A 22,299-nucleotide genomic window follows, 5' to 3' on the forward strand; every position below is an offset into this window, starting at 1 on the left:
AAGAGTAAACTAGAAGAGTGATGTTTGGCTGCACCAGACATTGTGATTCAACTCATTCAAGCCTTACTGCCTAATTTTTCCCTTTGCAACCTCCTGTATCAAAGTTAGATGGTCTAATGGAGAAAAAAACAATGGTCGGAAATATGTCACGACCAGAGAAGTATAGAAATAATATGTGATTTTATTGTCATATTTGTTATCATTCCTGCACACGCTCTTTGTGTTCAGATGCGTAAATCGGTTGTCAGGACATTTCCACGCAGTATCTATATATGTTAGGTTCTACTGTAGGAGAATCTGGCTCATCGATTTTTAACGCCAGTGCCAAACGTTGGACAGAGCCTCGCGTCTTGAATTTAGCTTCTATCGGTGAACAGTGCAGCATAGCTGACACTGATAATATCTGATTTGTTTGTTACAATTGCATGTGCGCTATGTCTGATGAATCGTTTTCAATCCGAATGTTTCAGTATTTACCTTTTTGTCAGTATATGCCGAGAAATACCGGTTTTATTTTGAATAAGCTTATTTTTCCACAAATTATATGTTGAAGTGCACAGTGGCATATATAGACGCATGTCCTATTTTCAGATTAACATGTTGCTTTCTCTTGTTTTTGAAGAGGCTTGTAGCGGTTTTAATGTTTAAATAAAATAAGCCTGAAACAATTCAAAATATTTTGTTTTAGTGTAAATACAGAGGTCTTGGGTTTTTAATGAGGTACTGTTTGAGAATAATGGGCCTCATTCATGTTTTATCCGGTCCATGTTTTATGAATTAGGTCAAGATTATTCACAATAACTTTCTATAGAAACTCTGTACGAAAACAACATTTCCAGTTTTGTCTGTAGACAACCCTGTGATTTTAAAGTAATCACAGATTGTCTTTATTTACAGCACGTTCCGCATTTTAGCTAACCATACATTCAAAGATTAAAGATTTTTAACTCTCTTGCTGCTCGTCACCTCTTCATTACCATTTCTCAATTTGATCATGTTGATTTCCTCTTAAACAATAGGCCCAGACATTCACAAACACCCGTCTTCGTGCAGTGATGCTTGTTGTATTTTATATCTGTGTGAATGGGCAGACTGATGAATGACTGTGTATTAAACAGATGAATAGAGCTTGCTTTAGCTTCTGTTATCAAGGGTTGGATGTTCCTTCTAACCCAAATGTATCTGCTAGTTCTGCGACCTGCAGTCTTGTGAGCGGCTTACGTATTGCGGACCACTGAGGTGTTGTTGTTTTTATTATTATTTATTTTTTAATTTTTCAATGTTACCCATATGTGTAGTTCGATTTCCAGTGAGTTCTGCGCAAAAATAATCCTTTTGCTATAGATCATCCAAATGGCAGTTTAAGCAATAAAAAGGTTGTATTGTTGAACCATCAACTGAAGTGGGATACTTTATTACCAGAAAAATTGTCTTTATTTGTCTTTATATATTAAAACTTGTTTACATGCCTATATGTTTGTAGTTCGATGTACCATAGATCTGAATTTTTCACTGAGTCACCATCCACTATAAATGAGACACAAGGGGGCAGTATTCAACCAAGAGAGAAAAATCTGGGGCTATGTGCAGAATAGAATACTAGCTTGCTAATTACTGCATACTGCACAATATACATTATGTACTGTCTACTATTATTTACAAATAGTAAGTGAAACCAGATTTCAAATGGAAGTCTGCTGCTGCTACACATGAGGTCACATGAACTCATCCTGTTGCTTGCGGCATCCATATAACGTTTTGGAAATAAAAAGTTATTTTAGCATTTTCGAATTAAATTGCATTTAGAAATGTCTTAACTTCTGCCAATCTAATAAAAAAAAAAAAGAATTGCTCAAAATTGAGATCATGATTATTTTAGGTTTATTCATCATACTGGAAATGGAATGTCAAACTCAAGTGAACTGCAAGATGGCATGCAGTTGTGCACTGTCAATTTTGGCAAATGCAGTAGGGCATCCAGGTAGTGGCGTAGTTAAACCTGGCTGATAGGGCTGAAGCCCCGGATCTTTTGTCAATAGCCCTGAATGTTTTTTGTGATGAGAAAAAAAAGAGAAAAAGTAAGGCTTAATTTTCATTACATCAAGGTACAAAAGCAACAAAGCAGCAGGGCTGGACTGGTAATCTGGCATATCGGGCATTTTCCTGGTGTGCCGACGCACTTTGGGGCATGTCAGGGGCGGACTGGCCATCGGGAGGATCGAGCGGGCCGGTGGGTCAGCCTCGAAACGTGCCGAATGGGCTGCGAAAAGCAAAAATGAGCCGCCGCATTATGCAAAACGGACCACAAAACGGCGCCGTGATATGCAGAAAAGGACAGCGAACACCGCATTAGCATTAGTCGATCAGAATGAAGGTATGTCAGTAACAATACCTTCAAAACAACAAGGATAAGATTTGTATTATGTACGATTCTTATGCCAGTTGTCAGGTAGCCATGCTAACAAGCTAACAGTTGCTAACTGGTTAAGTTGCATGCTGAACAAATATCTGGCTTTATCATTATCCATTGATCATTTTTAGTAGGGATGTGCACGGTTACCATTTTTGCCATTCGGTTAACCACAAAGTTTCACAAACGGTTATACAACAATCCCAAATGCATTGTGATGTCTAAACAAAGCCAGGCTTCTGTTGCACTTGACATAACAGAATGGAATTTTTTAATGTATTTTCTTTCTTTTTTTTTCACAGACCTTAAGCTATTTTTGCTTGCTGAGACTGATAGTAATGTTCTGTACATGTGTTGAAGCTTGTTCCATCCTACAACACAATATTGCAAAAGTGTGGTTTCACTACAGGTTGCAACAAAGCTTAACATTGCATTTAGATGCTTCAAATGATTTGGTTTTGTGCATTGTCTAAGATTCCACTTGACAGCCTGTGAAGTATGCCCAGATGAGACAGCCAAGAATTAAACGCTTGCAATCTGTCTGCAAAATGAGCCATAGCAAGTATTTTGTTCCTGTAATGAAATCAGACTTAACCTGCCAAATTGTTTCTCTTTCTTTCTCAAGCCCTCTGTGTCCACGTGTCCTATTTGTGTGGTACATCATCATAAAGGCTCAGCCACCACTAATAGTTGTTTGTACAAAGATGTACAAAAAAGGAACAGATAATCAGAGGAAACAGTTTTCACTGTGCAGTTAAAATACCACATAAATGGTGTGCTTGCTGACGTGAGGTGATCTTAAGATTTAATTAGTTTCTTGCCAATGCTGCATCATCTGTCTGGCTGAGGTTTTTAAAGTAACTAGCAGCTTTTCCAACTGACTGCAGTCTGTTTGACTATGATCGGCTACTTAATTCACAGACTAACCCCCTAAACTCATCATTTGGGCAGCCTGGGTACACTATTGTCTATGGATACTAGTACAGCTCCTATCTACTGAATGGGGAAAGATAGAAATCATAAAAATTGTTGGTTAAGATTACAATAAATTAAAATATTTCCAATCTGCCAAAAAAACTGACATCAATCGTATCATAAATGATGTTTCTTTAGCTCAACTTACAGAAATAAAATATATTTTTCAGGCTGGTCCATTTAATGTGCATGCACATTCTCAATGAAAACTGACAAAGTCTCTATTAAAAAGGTGATTGGCTCTTTTAACTTCCGTTCCTAGAGGCACTATATTAAAGGGTGATGATTTCTCCCATTCATAACTGTACAAGTGACCTGTCTCAATCCAAACAGTCTCTGCTGCACCTTAAGTATGATGGAAGTTGGTAAAACTAACTAGATTTGCATACAGCACCTTTAAAAACAATCATGGACACAGTCAGTTCCAGTTATCTCCTCGAATCCTCGCTCTGAAACGTCCATCTCGCTCTGTCACCTGTTATTTCCTCCTGGGTGGCTAGTAGTTCCTCTTGTGGATTCCACAAAGTCTGTGGCCACCACCTGAGCTTCTCCTAGATTCTTCACACACTTTCCTACTGTCCCAAGCACCTGTTCCAACCGGCGGTCAAGGGCCTGCAGGTGGGCCTCAGTCAAAATCTGCGTGAGAGTGTCTCGGGAGAGGGACTCCCTCATGATATCACTCAGGCGGTACTCAGATCTTGCCAAAAGCTCCAGTCTCAACAACGTAGAGCGCTTGATCCTACAGGAGGTAAAGACCACCATAACAAAGTATGAGGTTACATTTTGAAACTTTTTTTTTTTTTTTTTTTTTTGCACAATTATTTTGATATACAAAAATTATGATAAAGATGTTCTGGAATAGTGTATTTTAGAATAAAGGTTAGCTAATGGGTGTTTCTTCAACTTTGGGCATTTCATGTTCCAGGGGTTGATTTTTAGTAAAACAATTGTATATACGGACTCTATACAGTATATGAAGGCCACATTAAAACTGGAAACTTTTTGACAGGCCTTCAACATTTATTTCTGGTACTTTTCAAATGCCTTTTATGTATAGATTTGATTGTTATGGCCTTGTCCCAGACCCAGACTTCAATATAAAAAATCCATTATATAAATTCACATGATAACATGTTTAAAGCTATGACAATCTAAACAAAGAGTGAAATAAACATTAACCATTACAATATTTACTGTGTGAAAATTATTCCTGCAATTTTCCAAAAATTACGATTGTCCCAGTTGTTGTGTCATTTCCACTACACCGAACAATTGTGCCCCTAAATGTAAGTTTGCTTGTTAACCGACTCAACAGAAGTGTCAGTGAGGAGCTTGCTTGAGATTTTATTAAGTTATGTTTGAAGAAAAACAGAGAATTCAAGGTAAAAATCACTTGTTAGCAGAATGTTTTTATAAGGCATCATTTCCAGTTAAGCTGCATGTTTGCTATATTGTGCAAAAAGTGTGAAAGTATTATATTAATATGTGTATTTAGGATACATAAAATATTAGCTATAAAATTAGCTTCAGCTAGACAAAGGAGGCCATGGTTCTCAGCAGGAAACTGATGGAGTGCATACTCCAGGTAGGGAAGGAGGTATTGCCCCAAGTGAAGGAGTTCAAGTACCTCGGGGTCTTGTTCACGAGTGAGGGGACAATGGAGCGGGAGGTTGGCCGGAGAATCGGGGCAGCGGGGGCGGTATTGCACTCGCTCTATCGCACCGTTGTCACGAAAAGAGAGCTGAGCCGGAAGGCAAAGCTCTCGATCTACCGGTCAATTTTTGTTCCTACCCTCACCTGTGGTCATGAAGGCTGGGTCATGACCGAAAGAACTATGTCACGAGTACAAGCGGCCGAAATGGGCTTCCTCAGAAGGGTGGCGGGCTTCTCCCTTAGAGATAGGGTGAGGAGCTCAGTCATCCGTGAGGAGCTCGGAGTAGACCCGCTGCTCCTTTGCGTCGAAAGGTGTCAGTTGAGGTGGTTTGGGCATCTGGTAAGGTTGCCCCCTGGCCGCCTCCCTAGGGAGGTGTTTCAGGCACATCCAGTTGGGAGGAGGCCTCGGGGAAGACCCAGGATTAGGTGGAGAGATTACATCTCCACACTGGCCTAGGAACACCTCGGGGGTCCCCCAGTCAGAGCTGGTTAATGTGGCTTGGGATTGAGAAGTTTGGGGTCCCCTGCTGGAGCAGCTGCCCCCGCGACCCGACTTCGGATAAGTGGTTGAAGATGGATGGATGGATGGACAAAGGAGATGGCCATTTCTTTTTAAATAATGTCATTTCCATCACTGTCATTTCCACCCCTGTATGCTATTAAACACAATACAGAATTTGAGATGTGCTGAAAATGACACTGAAATGACATATAACATGTCTATGAGTTTTATTTTGTTGTTGTCTAACAAAATCAAGATTTTAGGTTTAAATTAATATGAATATATGAGAAAAAGTGCAAATGTTTACACACAAAACAAAATCGTTTTAAAATGTACACATTTCAATTTCATAACAAATCAAATTGAATGTATTACTCTTTAATAAAATGTAAAAAACTAAATATTTTAAGTTTTATTAAGTACATTTTGATAAACATAACACAATTAAATTGTATTGAATTTGGTTATGAAATTGAAATTTGAAATGCGACAGCACCGTGTCGGTGATGTGATTAGTCGCCTTTTTGCCTTCATTAGATCATTGAAATGGTCCTGCAATGTGACAAATTAATTTTTAAAAGTTACAAATCTTTAAACTTTGTTGACTCTCAATTGAAAGGATGTCACAACTGCATGCATATGAATTATGCAATATTTACCAAAATGCTGTTTAAAACAATTTTAGACAGAGCATAGCATATCAACACAGGGCATAACCCATAAACAGACTTTTTAATCTGAAATAATTAAAAACAGAACCTTACATGCAACATTGGGTCAAGGGTGCTAGAATGGACATCTCATCATGGGAATGTCGTCCAAATCTGTAGCAAACAAACAGCTGAAGAATCAGTTTTTTATAATGATAAACAGCAAAAGGGATTCAATACAGTTGAGCACATACCCTCTGGCGTTGTCCAAATGTAGCAGGAAACCGTCATCCCCAAACTTGGTGAAAAGTTCATAGTGGTGCCTGTCCATGTTTCCTACAACACAAAAGGAAAGAATATTTTCCCTCAGTGATCAAGATGCTTGCTTATGTAGCTTTGGCATTTAAGTTTTCCTTATTGTTTGTTTTGGTGCAAAACCCATAACCGATGCATTTCTTTTATTGCAGAGTCTGAACATTTTTACAAAGTTACACAGTAGGCCTAATTCTGTGTGACTTTTATATGGAAAGTGAAAGTGTGTTTACATGCCTGTGAGAAAGTCAAATATTGCCATGTCAATAATGTTGAGCAGTCTGTTTCCAGAGCTGTAGGGGTAACGTTTTTTGATTGTGTCGCAATATAATGGATTGACCTCCCACCTGTAAAAAGCAAGAAAATGTGTTAATTGTTTCAATCTGTAGGACTCATCTGAACTTTTAAACCCTTTCTGAGCATGCCATATTTCTCCATGGTTTGTGTAGCTCCAAACCCAGAAAAACATCATATAATGGAAGTAAAATGGACTGTGAATGTTGTTTCATGTTAGCTTTACAAGCAAGCCTTTTTGCAAGTCAGGTAGAAGTGAGACTATTTTTGTGCATATGAAAGTCACAGCGTACTCTTCTCTCCCGGTGAAACTGTAGGATCGTATCCAGGGGTTAGGGATGGAGATACGGGGTGCAATGCTCAGGCCTGGTAAATAGGCAGACATGGATCCCTCTAGAAGATCAGGGTGACCACACACTGCATACTCCGACTTGCACACATATAAACACTTAGCGAAGAAACACGTGTTGTTGGCTGGTCAGAGAAAAAGAAAACAACTCACACTAAGGTCAAACAAAACCAATAATTATATGTAATGTTTAGATTTATTAAAATCTAAGTAGTAAGTAGTTCCCACCTGGAGAGGTGAAGAAAACATTACGCAGCTCCTCATTGTGAGTTATGTACAAGATTTCACCGGTCACATTGACGAATCTCCCCGACACAGGAGGAACTCTCCTAAAGTCCAGAATTCTACACACAATACACACAGGTCGCACATTCATGACTTATAATCTCAGTCAGCATTAAATATTAAAATAAAGCTGCAGCAACAATCTCAAAATCATGTTTTTAAACATACATATCCTTCGGAATGCAAATGGGTATTATATCATACTTTGGTGGCAATCCTTGAAGGATCAAATAAGTATTTGCCTAGCTTCTATCATCCAAATGGATATCTGAGGGAATTGTGTGGTAATAAACATTATGCCACAAATACTGTCATTTGAGCTTAACTTGTATTAAACCTGGAACTTTACTGAATCTAAACCTTGTGATTTCTGTCTGTTTCAGTCTGCCTTATGGTTCATCAGTCCACAATCTGACACAATATACCACACACCAAATATGCTTTGGTGAGACTAATCTGAACCTCATTGTCTCATCAGGCTGAAGCAAGGATGAAGAGTATCCCAATGAGTTGGCTGGTGCCTGAGGGATTTCATCAGTTTACTCATATCAGATCAGAAGTATAATTCATTCATACCCTTGAGGCTGCAAGTAAATCCATTTGTCTGTCTGTTAGCATTCACTGTGGTGACTCTCATCAATATTTGTCTCACCCCACCTGTCAAGATGGAAAGCCGCAATCTCAGCATTGTGTCTCTGAAAGTCGACAAAATAGAAGAAGTTCTCCGGGGTCTCTTCATGCCGCTCCTGTCTGAAATCAAGACAGACCAATTCTGTTAGTTACTGTACCAAATAAACAATTGGTAAATCTGGATAACATGAGCCTTCCCTTAAAGTAAAAGTTCACCCAAAATGGAAAATATAATCATTTAACCAATATGACTTTTTCTCATCTGTTGAAAATAAATGGTGAATTTTTAAAGAATGATTTGGCAGTTATTTTTCATATAACAAAAGTGAGAGGGGTCTGGGGCTTTCAAGCTCTGAAGTGGGCAAAAAAAAAAAAAAAGCACAATCAAGGTATCATAAATGTTGTCATTATGCTCAATTCCATGTCTTTGAAGCCTTGAAAATAGATTTGTGTGAGGAACACAATAATATTTAAGATGTTCCTCAGTTATAATTTTCCCCTCCGGAGCTCTAAATTGGACTTCAGAAGTCGTGTGAAATGACAAATAGTATGCCAAACAGCATTGATTTCTGCGCGTATCGTGACCAAACACTGACATTAAAAGGATAGTTCACCCAAAAATGAAAATTCTCTCATCATTTACTCACCCTCATGCCATCCCAGATGTGTGTGACTTTCCTTCTACTGCTGAACACAAATTAAGATTTTTGGTCCATACAAAACAAGTGAAAGTGTCCCAGAATTTTTAAGCTTCAAAAATAAAAAGTCAGCATAAAAGTAATCTATAAGATTCCAGTGGTTAAATCAATGTCTTCAGATGTGATATGATAGGTGTGGGTAAGAAACAGATCAATATTTTAGTAATTAAATATTCCCTGCTCATTCAGCGTCCACTTTAACTTTCACATTCTTCTTCTTGTGTTTTTTTGTGATTTCATTCTTCATGCATATGCCCCCAACTGGGCAGGGAGAAGAATTGAGTTAAATATTGCTCTATTTCTCATCTACACCTTTCATATTGCTTCAGAAAATATGGATTCCACTGAAGACATATGGATTAATTTATGTTGCCTTTATATGATTTTTGTTGGCAAACAAATGTTGGCACCCATTCACTTGCATTCTATGGACCTACAGAGCTGAAATATTCTTCTAAAAATCTTAATTTGTGTTCAGCTGAAGAAAGAAAGTCATACACATCTGTGATGGCATGAGGTGAGTAAATCGTGAGAGAATTTTCCCTTTGAACTTGACCCAAGAGCCTCTAATGGGGTTTGTCACACAAGCGTATTGTATGGTTTAAAGGAATCAATGCAAGTTAAGCTCAATCAACAGCATTTGTGGAAAATTTTTGATTACCACAAAAGTTATTTTGACTTTTTCTAAAAAACAAAAAAAGAGCAAGAATCAAGGTTACAGTGAGGCACTTGTAGTGGAAGTAAATGAGGCTGATTTCTGGCGGGTTTAAAGGCAGAAATGTGAAGCTTAATATTTTATAAAAGCACTAACATTAATTCTTCTGTCAAAACGCATATATTATTTGAGCTGAACAGTTGTTTATATCGTCGTTGTTTCTGTCGTTTTAGCGTCATGGCAACAAAGTTGTAATATTGGAAATAACAATACAGAAAGGTTAGCAATCGATTTTATCAAACTAAAATCATGTTTAAATGGATTTTGTTTATGTCTTGTGTCTATACTTTTTTTTTTATCAACATTGAGTATTTTAAAGTCGAAATTATTTTCTTGTGGTAATCAAATGCTGTTGATTGAGCTTGACTTGGATTAAACCCAGAATTGGGACATAGAACACAAGACATATAGACCTCTTTTATGACACATTCATTATGTTTTTGTTTTTGTTTTTTTGGAGCATGACAGACCCATTCCCCTTTCACTTTCATTATATGGAAAATAGCAGACAGGACATTCTTTAAAAATTCAACTTTTGTGTTCCAGAGAATAAAGAAAGTAATTTGGGTTGTTCACAACATGAGAGTTTAAATGTGTCCTTTAAAGTCTTACCTCATTGGCTTGAACATAGCTTTGCCAAAGTCTTGGAGCTTCAGTGCCAACTTCAGATGAAGACCACTTGGCTTAACCACTGATTGCATATTCAGAGAGGAAGCAAATGGTCATATTTATTTTGTAATATAAATGTATCTTATACATGTAAGTGTATAATACCTGATTGTGAGAAGAATTATGATATTTTTTTTTAACTATGAGATCTTATTTTTTGTTTCCCTGGGCAGATCTTTCAACTATGATTGTCAGTTACAGAGGGATTTTTCCATAACAAGTGCCTGCGGTATACTTTACGCCCTGCCACTGGTGTTCCCTTTGCTTTGTTGTGGGAAGCAATGGCAGGCTGCCGCAAACCCTAAACCACATCATTCTGAATGTCTTTTTTAAGCTTAGCACTTCACTCAAATCAATAGTTTAAAAACTCAACCACACTCCAAAATAGCACACAAGTCATGAACGAAAACAGAAAAACAACACATAAAAATTCAAGCCAACATAAACTATGGATGCATTGGAAGTTAATTTGAGTGCTAAGGAGCTAACAATGACAATGCTAAAGAATAATAGCATTAGGTTCAATTGTCTGAGCTCACAGGCAGGTGGTGGATGTGGTTTTGAGATGGTTTTTTGTTTTAGGGGACTATGATAGCATTCACTTACTGGTCGGTAGGTCATAAAGAGACGCTTCTAGACTGATAGCCTTTTGCAAATTTTGTTTGTTTGTTTCTGATAGGGTTGTGAAATGGTTTCATCGTGCAGTGGCCATTCACTTGGCATCACTGCCTTTGATGTTAAGGGTTCGGAGAAAGAAATCAAAGTAAAGCTGCAAACAGCCTTTTGGATGTTGGTGGCAGTTCACTCTACAACACTGCCTTTATATTAAGTATTGGTCTTACTCATTAGCTTCAAATCTACAGCATTCAAACTAGTTGTTTATTGTGATAACTTTAACTGGAAAAAAGCATATGATAGTTTGGATTTAAAATAAAGATGGGCCTCTTTTGATTCAGCCTGTTCATAGACCTAGTAAACAAGGTAATGCAATCATATAATCAAGTGTAAAACAGTAGTTTTAAAAAATGAATGTTTACCTTGAGAGCAATCACATGAACCCTTTAATGCTTTCTCATCCTGAGTGTAATCTGTCAGACACAATGGAATATTTGATGTTACTGTACATAGCATACAGCAACAGCATAAACTTGATCAATTTGAAGAAATTCTCAGAATTAGATTAAGAATACTTGACAGTCTGATATTCATTCTTATGACACGGCTGTCTGAAATACTCAGTTCTGATTGGTCAATGGTGCTATCTAGTGGTCTGATATTTCTGTGTGACAAACACACATCTACATCTATATCATACAAGTCCTGATCACCCTGTCTGGGTTTATTTTGCGATAACTGGTTGACTGTACATTATCCCTTACATATGTCCCAGCTTCTTTATTATTATATTTGATCTCAATAACCATGTCATGAGTACTGTACATGATCTCCAAAAGACAAATTAGGCAAACTTTTTGATAAGTATCACGTATTTAATTGTATTTCCAAATATTGCAAAAGTACAATTGAATACACCATTCCAAATCATAGTGAGCTATCTAACAGGCACCATTATAAGGTATCATTGCCATACTCCCAGTGTAAAGGCTGTTCCAAATGGAAGTTAAGATTAACATGCTACCTTGTAAGGCACCTTGTTTTGGCAAGATTGAAAGGCAGAATCTCACGTATTCATAAAGAAGGCCATTCCATAATGCATTGCGATGAGCTAAATGGAAAAACTCCAGCCAAGATGGAGAACAAATGTGAGAGACATCTTAATTGTATATATACTGTAATTGTATAAATATAGTTAGCTCAGTACCAAAAAGTGTAGAAAAAAGCTAAATCTAATTGGCTATTTTAGCCAATATCTGTGTGAGCTTTGTATTTTCATGTTTATAAGAGGACTGCAATGTTAGCTTAGCAACATGGTAAAGGCAAGCTTCATCAAAAACAAATGTCTCCTATGCATTTTACGTGAGGAGTGCTATTTGCATGATGTGCGGAGTTGAAGTCTATTTAGATGACACGTATGAGGTTCCATTCCAGAAAATCTGCTTTGCAAGGCAGCTGCCTAAGCTGTTGTCAACAAGGCAGCACACCAGATCTGGGAATAATACCTGTGCGATGGTCTCAGGTTTAATATATATATATATAATGTCATATATTAATTAACACTGCAATTGTTCAGTTTAATGAAACACTGCATTAGCATATTATGATTTGCTGCTTTCTTTCCCACTAAAATCAGAGGAAAATTGTCACCTGCACTTATGACAGTGGCTGTCTTCATATCCTGCAGCAGTCTGTCTATGCTGTTGTCCTCTCTTGAGTACAGCGCATAGCGGTTGATCCCTAGATGAAACTGCAGCCAACTGGCCTCAGGGTCAAAGATCACAGGGTGATCAGGTATAGTGATGTTTGAAGCCGCAGCCACCTTGATGTAGTACTTTTTCAGTCTAAGGGAGAGGAAGAGAGCTGAGTTTGATGATTGTTTTATTCTGATGAACCATTTGTCTTGATAGTATTTTCAGATTTTGAAATGAAAATCTCCCTGATCTTCAAACATGAGAGTTGTCTTGCCATACATGAGTGATTCTTCTATTAGGGGCAAAAGATCCAATCAAGGCCTTGATCTATGGAATGAAATATGTGCCAGTGGGACTCTAACTTGAAATTTAGGACTTGAATTTGAACATGTTTTCTTGAAATCTAATTTCCAGTTTTGGTAAATTCAGATTACATTTTTTAATACACTGATTCAGGTTTTATAATTAAATTCAAGATAATTTTATGAAGACTATCAGGGATACTCAGAAAGAGCAATTGAGCCTGTATGTTTTTGCTCTCCTTCTTGACCAATCACAATGTAGCTCACAGTTCACATTTGGAAGAGGAAGAGTCCGCTGCAAAATAGTGCCAATGTGGGTTCATGGCTGAACGAGAGCCACCACCCTTCTCTAACGTAAGTTACTAGTTCTGCCCTAATGCAAACTCCAGTCAAATTAATGTGATTGGGAAAGAAAGTAAGGTCTAGTCGTTAACTAATAGTCTAATTGTCACCTTTCTACTGATGTGATATCCATGCTGAAGTGTTACGATCATCGAGGCAGTACTGAAAGAGAAGGGGCTGCAGTTCGCGAAAGGTGAAGGTGGTTGGCTTGCAAAATACAGCAAAAAATAGCTAACTGCCTTTTGGAACCCGTAGCAAACATTGATCAGATAAACATTTATTTCATGCATCAAACAGCCTGTTTACCAATCACACTAATTAGGACTGGAGTTTGGGGAGAACATGTAACTTGCGATAGAGAGAGGTGGTGGCTCTCGTTCAGCCCTGATCCCACATTGGCACTATTATATAGCGGGGCGGTTGGTGGTTCGAATCCCGGCACACTCAACTCCACATGCCGAAGTGAATCTTGGGCAAGACACTGAATCCCATGTTGCTCCCAATGGCAGGCTAGCACCTTGCATAGCAGCTCTGCCGCCATTGATGTATGAATGGGTGAATGAGTCACAGTGTAAAGCGCTTTGAATACCGTCAAGGTTACAAAGGCGCTATACATATAAGTGCAGACCATTTACCATTATAGCGGACTCTTCCTCTTCCAGATATGTTGTGATTGGTTAAGTAGTTAAATTACATACAAGCTCTAAGTACCCCGGATGTCTTCATCAAATTTACCTGAATCTGAAAATAAAACCTGAATCAGTGCATTAAAAAAATGTAATCTGAATATACCAATCTGAATTTGTGCAACATATATTTTAATTTCAAATTCCAGTCCTAATATTCAAGTTCAAGGCCCAATGGCACATATTTAATTCCATATTAATCCCTCTTCAAGTGGATTTTGGTATATTATGTGAACTTACTGAGACTAGGTTAGCTAACAGTCAATTAACTTTGAACTTATTAAAAAGAAATCAACTGTTTTGAGTTTCAAATTGTTCTCTAAAATGCTTGTGACAGTAATCACAGCAGTCTTATGGAAAACAATCATTTGTCATTCACACTTTGACCACTTTATACAGGTCAGGAGCTTCAGTTAATGTTCACAGAATGGGGAAAAAAATGTGATTTCCGTGATTTCGACTATGGCATGGTTTTTGGTGCCAGTCGGGCTAGTTTGAATATTTCTGTAACTGCTGATCTCCTTGGATTTTCACACACAACAGTCTCTAGAATTTAGAAACATAAAGTGAGTGGCAGTTCTGCGGATGGAAATGCTTTGTTGATGAGAGGTCAACAGAGAATGGCCAGACTGGATCGAGCTGACAGAAAGGCTACGGTAACTCAGATAACCACTGTGCACATTTGTGGTGAGCAGAATAGCATCTCAGAATGCACAACATGTCGAACCTTGATGTGGATGGGCTACAACAGAAGAAGACCTTGTTCCACTTCTGTCGGCCAAGAACAGATAGCTGAGGCTGCAGTCTGTGTACCTCTGCAGAAATCCAGATTCATCACACCAGGCTATGTTTTTCCAGTCTTTAACTGTCCAGTTTTGGTTAGCCTGTGCCCACTGCAGCCTCAGCTTTCTGGTCTTTCTGTTACAGATCTGCATGATTTTATTAATTTTACTGCTGCCATACAATTGGCTGATTAGAAAATTGCATGAATATGTTTGCATACAGGTGTCCCTAATAAAGTGGTGACTGAGTAGCCTACCAAATTAGCAACAGTATGAATAAGCTATAATATCCTTTAAAACTACAATCATTGTTTTTCTTTTTTCTTTGAAGTCATCCTAGGGGACAGAAAAGTTCCACTTCTTATAGAATCACCCACTTATAGGTTGAAGGTTAAGCTTCTCAACACTTTGCCTTGAACACATTATTTCCACATATTTAAAAGTTTTACTTGGAATGAACTGAGGATAAATTACACCTTTGGATTCCACTCTCTACGTTAACAACTGAGAGAGGTATTGTTAGCTCCTGAAATAATACAAGTAGGAGCCTTTGAGATGAAAAAACAGCACAATCATCTTTCAAAGCCTCAGCGATACGCCAGAAGCTTTTTTTTATGCTTCCACATGTGAGACAAAATTGATTTTATGAAATGTAAAGGGGTCTCTTTCTACATTCTAACTACTTTCTTACGCAGCGGATCTGAATCTGCCATTGCTGGTTCAAACCAAATGATGCATCCAAGCCTCCGTTAGTAATTCAACAATGTCACTTCAGAAATAGTATCACGGCTTGTGCTGTTTCTACCAAGTTATTGGATAAACATGGATGGATGTGTTTGTGTGTGTGTGTGTGTGTGTGTGTGTGTGAGTGAGAGAGAGAGAGAGAGAGAGAGAGAGAGAGAGAGAGAAAGAGAGACAGAGCGTGTGTGATCACCTGTTGCCACACCCAAGTAGAGATGCTGTCAGCTTTCTGGAGATCAGCTTTCTACGTGGAAAAATAGCGGTCCAAGTGGGGGTATTTATCCCTATTTCACGGTAGCCGGTGCGCAAGAGTCTTTCACTATAGAAACTGCAATGTCCTCTGCCATTTTGAACAGTACTTTTTCTCCACGTCCAATCAGATTCAAGGACCGGAACTAACTGTTGTATATATATATATATATATATTAGGGCTGTCAATCAATTAAAATGTTTAATAAAATTAATTACATGGTGTCCCGATTAATTAATTGTGATTAATCGCATTTAATTGCATATACAAATATTTGCTTATAAAGCCCCTCATATAACAGTAATTTTAAATATAATGATGAAATAATTATTCATAGTTTAAATATCACTTTAAATATTTTAAAAAATGATATATATATATAAAATAAAAAAATATTCAGATAATTAAAATGCATTACATTCTTGTGGCAGAAGAGTTAATCATTGATAAGACAATACAAAAAGCGGCTTTAGAATACAATACCATATTATTGAACATAATCCAGTCATTGGCATACAGTTCACAGCAATCCATTTCACAAGTGAATTTGTCAATCAGTCTCCAGATTTATTATGAGGGCTTGTTTAAGGACCCATCAATGTTCACCTGCGTCAGACATGCTTGTGTAGCGTCTTGGGTGCGCTGCATCATAAACATAATTTTTTAGGTCACTGTGTCAAGTTAAATATAGTTTAATACTTAAAACACATCTTGAGATCTCTTAATCCCTTTGCACTCCATCAAGTGTTTGAACGCAAGAACGTAACGCATGTTTGTGTTCGTCTGTCTGCTGGATTGTTGTTTTCTTCACTGTATAAACTGTGTGTTGCTCACACACCTGAAATTTCAATTACTGCCCTCTGGAGTAAACAGGTGGTACTACAAGCTTGCATTTCGCAGGAATCTTCCTTATTATGGTCCGGGGGCATTGCGATTAATTGCATAAATTTTTTTACCACATTATTTTGAATAAAATTAATCGCACTGAAATAATGCCTTAAATCGACAGCCCTAATATATATATATATATATATGACAACTCCCCTACTGAAACACTACCACTCTTTTGAGGAGGAAGACGTTGAGGCCGAAGGTCAAGTTCACCCTCGAGACCGTCATTTCTTATTTTAGCTGTAACCATCATTACATAAATGCTAATCAAATTTAAAATACGTAGCACTGTGCAATATATCATATTTACAAAGTCAGTGGGCATGGCCATGAGGTTTTGATAATTTCGTGCAAGCACTAAGTGTAAGCACTAATGGGTCCATTTTCAGGCCCGGATTAAGAACACATATATGAAACCCAAGGGCTCTCATGGCTTATCTTTGTAGCCTATTTAATAATGTTTTCTATATAGTTTTGTTTTTTACAAAACTGCATTTCACACAAGCAGTGCTTGTCAAACACACAACAGCATTTAGTATGCATACTAACTATATCCAGTACAACATAATTACAATAACCCCAGAAATTAAATAATAGCAAACAGGGTTCTTAAAACAACTCTTGCACATATGCTGCTTTAAGTGCAGATGGGATCTTAGCATTAGAATGTATTTTTTATGGCTTTAAAAGAGGATAAATTGATGATATCATTAAAATCCATGGTTCTAACAATGTCACATTCCAGGAACATCCGTGTCAGGTGGTTCAGTCTCTCCTTTACCATTGTTGACCAAAAACGGTTCAATTCTGGTGACTTTGAGAGAAGCATTTCTTTTTTCTCATTCATGGAACTATTGGCGAAAGCATTTCTTAAAGACAGTAACTGGTCAGAAGAGCTCTCATGCTTAAAAACACAAGATGCAGCGCAACAAATATAGCAGAAGGCAGGTGCCTTGAGATGCATTTTAAGTTTTTCACTTGACACTCTTCTAAAAATGCTGCGCTCCTATAAGAGATGCTAAAACAAAGTAAAAGGTGACGCAGTTGTCAAAAGACATTCATCTAGCAAATGTTTACATGACAAACAATTGAAAAACAGAGCGAGCATACGTAAAAACACATTGAGGATGAACAGCTCCTTGTTCACATGGCACAGCGATTGCTAAAGTTTCTCAAAGTTTCCTATACAAAATGCAGCCTTTTGTTTCAGTTGATTGTACTATAGGTAAATATCCACTTTATGCAGTGCTGTTTGTTCCCTGTGTTCAAAAATATCCCGATACTGTTATTTGAGTGAGAAACCACTCCAAAAGATTCCATGAGAGAGCGGTCCGAACGAACTAAACTGAGTGATGAAACGTTTCAGGCTGTTTTGCAAGCTCATTGGCCAAGTCACTGGAAAGTACAGAATCAAATGGATGATTCATTCATGAATCGGGCCTCGCTAGTTCTTTTAAACAGCCAACAGAAAGACAGAATACAAGTTGGAGTCCACATGGTACACGCGGACATTCGGACTGCTCTCTAAATATTTGGAAATCTTTTTTGAACTCCGCTATTTCTACACATTCTAGCCACATTTCTGGTTTACCAACAGGTAAAAGAAAGTGGTGATCCCCAGGATAATTAAGCAAACTGAAAAGTAATCTTCATTGGACAATTAATTAAAAAAGCCTGACAAGTGTTCCAATAATCAAGTTTCTTTTTAACTTTAAACACAGACAAACCACTCATGACTTGTCAATCAAGAATGCCAACAACAGCAATGAAGGACTCCTGCCCTCCGCAGCCAATCACAGGGCCCCCTTTGCGATTGGGCCCTCGGGCTTCAGCCCCGAATAGCACTTATGTTAATCCGGCCCTGTCCATTTTGATTTCATGTTACAGAATATTGATCCTATTTACAGCAAATATTTGCCAATGGTTCTCAGAAATTGTACCAAGACATCAGCTTGACATCATGGAGGAGGAGAAATTAGCCAAAAGACAAATATAATGAAGAGAAATGTTAACTGTGGCAGCATCCCAGCATGAGCCCACTCATGAATTCTGAACTATCAGTGCTTGACTCTCTGCTTCCATAGTTACCACTCATCAGTGCTGCCATACTGTGCTGGCTGAGCACTCACACCTGGACAAATGCTCACATTATGTCTCATCTGTGTGTTTGTACTCATAATTCACAAGGTATAGTTAGTAGCATATCCAGACTTTTTACCTCATGTGGGGCACAGATTTATTCAAGAGTGGCATGAAGCATAACTCAACATTCCTTATATTAATAGTTATATTATATATAATAATGAAAATAATTTAAATAACATAACATTAAACGTACTGTAGTTCTGTGCGGTTTTGGAGAGATGTCTGCATGTTGTGTTGTGGTATTATGGATGTGACATGCAGCGTGATCTACAGCGTGCATTCAATCCATATTTCATCCCGGATGACTGAACGCAGTGTTTCCCCCCCGAGTCCACTAGGTTAACTGTAGTGCTTCTTGACACTACTTCCCACTTCGATTTCAACTAACAAGGTTATTCCTGGTTTTATTGAAATGACTTGGGAAATGGTGGCACCTGGGTTGGCCAATCAAACTTTAGGGGGGCCAGGGCCACCCTATGCCACCTATCTGGACATGCCTCTGGGTATAGACCATTGCAATAAGAGGAGTGTTTACTATATTGGCTCATCAAGGTCCATAGATATTAAAATAAATTTGTTACAATGTTTGACAAGAAAACCTTTGAGGTGATTTTTGCCCTCAAAAGATGCCCGCCAATCAAAGATGTTGACCACTGTTGGACCCAAAAACTTCCGAAAGGATATCTGCATATCGCGGCACCGTTTTGTGCTCCATTCTGCATAACGCGGCGGATCATTTTTGCTTATCGCGGCCCATTCAGCACTTCTCGCGGCTGACCCACCGGCCCACTCGGTTCTCCCACAGGCCAGTCCGCCCCTGATCGTCACCAAATTGCGTTGGCCCACCGGGAAAATGCCCGGTATGGCAGATTGCCAGTCCAGCCCTGAGTGTGAGTGTGCTCTGAACAAATTGTACCGAATCACGAATCAATTCAGGTTGTTTTACAAGCCCGTTTGGCCAATTCACTGGAAAGTACCGACTCAGAGGAATTATTCATTCGTAAATTGGGCATTGCTAGTTCTTTTAAACAGCCAACAGAAATATGGGACACATTTCATGATTGGTGAAATATTCTGAGAGTAAATATATTCTCAGGTTAGTCAGGGTCTCATTTTACGCACAGTGCATACAGCCGTACAGCTGCAGGCTCCACTGCCGCGATTATTTGATTATTTTAAGAATGAGCCCAATTTTGCATGAAATCCTGGCAATACTGCAGTCATGCGCTGCTGCTGATCTGGGTAAGAGAGTGCGACAAGACATGCTTGCAGCACACACCTGCGCTGTTCAGAAAAACTCTTCAGAAAAAAAAATATCAAGTTTCTCGCTTGATTAACCAAATTTTGTTCTGGCAGTAATGGAGTATAACTCACCCTGTGACCCCAAATTGATACCTCACACCAAGCAAGATGAACCAATTTCATCTGTCCCAATCCAGAGCAGTCCAATTCATAGATCTGTACACTTCTGGCAATTCACACAAAGTTCAGAGCAAACAAAACATTGAGTCACTTTATCTTCTTTAAAAGGAAGCTTGTCTTATCTGTTGGCTCTCTCAATATCCAAACTGATGTTTACTTGTATAATATTCCCCATTCTCAGAACTGAAATGAACTTAAAGTAATGAGGCTGTAAAAATCACATTGCTTTTGGCTCCATCCAGTATCATCAGTCTGTTTATAGTAATATAATAGTGATAAACTATAGTCTACATAGACTGGGGCTAGTTGTCACTTGATACAAGAGCTCTGTGTCTCTGTAACTATTGTAAAAGACCAATTGCACAAATGCTTGTTTTCTCTAGCAGTAGTTATGTTGCTACAAAATTTATTCACAAAAGGTCAACATTTGTTTAATGAGCTGTAAGTGTGGAAATGTTGTAGCAACAGCTGTTTTGTAGACAAGACTTTCAAGGACAAGTTCACACTTACTGTACATTAATATACTGGATCCAATACAAGTCATTCAATAGCATTTGTGGCATAATATTGATTACCACAAAAAAATATTTTAACTTGTCCCCCTTTTTTAATTATTTAATTATATTTTATTTAATTTTATTATATAATTGCAAAAATCTTGGTTGCAGTGAGGCACTCACAATGGAAGTGAATGGGGCAAATTCATAAACATACTAATTGTTTCAAAATTAAAGCCACAAGATGTAAACAATATGCATGTTAACATTATTTTAGTGTGATTAAATCTCTTACTAACCTATCCTATGTAATGTTAGAGCAAATTTTTACAATGATTTGTTGCTTTGATTAGGTAGCATCTGTGACAAACAACTAGAAGTTAATAGTCTGCTACAAAACATGATGATTTATACAATTTTACAGGTCAAATACCCTTTTATGTTTTAAAAGAACAATTAATGTTAGTGCTTTTAGAAAATTGTAATCTTCACATTTCTGCACTTAAACCCTCTAAAAATTCACTTATATTACAAGTGCTTCACTTAAACCAACATGACCACACAGGATGCTTACATCTCCCAGCGGCTCACTTTCCTCTTGTAGTAACTCATAAGCTCCTCGTGCTGTAGGAGCAGCTCATCGGGCCCCAGCTCTGGAGGATGGACGTTGTACAGCGGGTGTCTGAACAATCGATCCAGCTTGGAGCCATACTCTGTGGAAACCAGAGTGGAATTCTGGATCAAAATCCACAGTTCAGTTGAGGTACCTCCATTCCCCATGGTGCCATTGGCATCCCTGCATGCACAGCTTTCTCTGGGAAGGTGATACCAGGATTTCAGTCTGGGAAGAAGAACAAAATGGATGTCAGCCGCTAAGAGAGTGACCAAAGTGACGGCTACCAGTAACCTATCTCTTCTCATATCTCCAGAGAATGGCCGAAATGAACTGCAGTGTTGAAATATCAGGTTCTCCTTCCAGCTCCCAGAGATGTTCTCCACGAAGTTAGAGCAGATGGACTTCCACTCGACAGTGCTTATTTCTGAGAGAACTATGGTGTTGGATGATATGATTTAACTTCCAGCTTCCAGAGATGTTCTCCTCTAACTTGGAGCAGATGGACTTTCACTCCGCAGTGCCTCTCCTTCAAGATGGTTTGAGGTGTTCTCCTCTAATTTCAAGAAGATGGACAATTACTCCAGGGTGCTTGTTTCTGCTCATCAACAGGTCCTGCACCTTCTAGTCTGACCAGACCAGTATGTTCCCCACTTATGCCATTCAAAAGAACTGTTTGTTTTTGTCATATTAGCTTATACAGCTGACTCAGAGAGCGCAGTGCTCCTTTGAGTCAAGTTGACCGAGAGGTTGCTTTGAAGACACAGCTTTCTTTGCCCTCAGCCACGCTGTCATACTGTCTCACAGATTGGAGCGTGAAAGCAGCGTGCTTCCCTTGCCTTTAGGCAACATTCCAACTGCACATCCCACTTCTCATGTAGACACAGCCTCCAATCAAAAAACACATGCAGAAAAACAAACTGCAGAGAGAGAGAAAAAGTGAGAGAGAGGGGGTGAGGCAGGGAGAAAGGGAATGAGACAGAAAGCAGGTTTGAGTGCCAGTCTATGTTTTCAGTTGAGAAATAAAAAGGCTGGATTTTTCTTTTCCTCAAGCATTAGTTGGGGAGGGAGCAGCAATTTCTTTTTACGTTTCATTGAGACAGCACAACAAACTGCTGTGTGAGGTTGATGGGAAGCACAGAAGGTATTTCCCGTACTGCAGATGTGCCACTGTGGT

General features: G+C 38.4%; 1 protein-coding gene across 1 annotated transcript; it reads right to left on the reverse strand.

Annotated features, from left to right (window-relative positions):
* Positions 1-135: 135 nt before the first annotated feature.
* Positions 136-22,095, reverse strand: LOC127633301 (pseudokinase FAM20A-like). The gene is made up of 11 exons (XM_052112314.1): positions 21,084-22,095; positions 12,408-12,601; positions 11,180-11,230; positions 10,086-10,164; positions 8,088-8,180; positions 7,374-7,489; positions 7,090-7,270; positions 6,740-6,849; positions 6,445-6,526; positions 6,305-6,364; positions 136-4,124 (listed from the first exon to the last, which is right to left on the reverse strand). Exons 1-11 carry the CDS (start codon positions 21,428-21,430, stop codon positions 3,857-3,859), a joined length of 1,581 nt encoding a protein of 526 aa, XP_051968274.1. The 5' UTR covers positions 21,431-22,095; the 3' UTR covers positions 136-3,856.
* Positions 22,096-22,299: the final 204 nt, after the last annotated feature.

The sequence above is a fragment of the Xyrauchen texanus genome, chromosome 40 (genome assembly GCF_025860055.1).
Source record: "Xyrauchen texanus isolate HMW12.3.18 chromosome 40, RBS_HiC_50CHRs, whole genome shotgun sequence".
NCBI lineage: Eukaryota > Metazoa > Chordata > Actinopteri > Cypriniformes > Catostomidae > Xyrauchen > Xyrauchen texanus.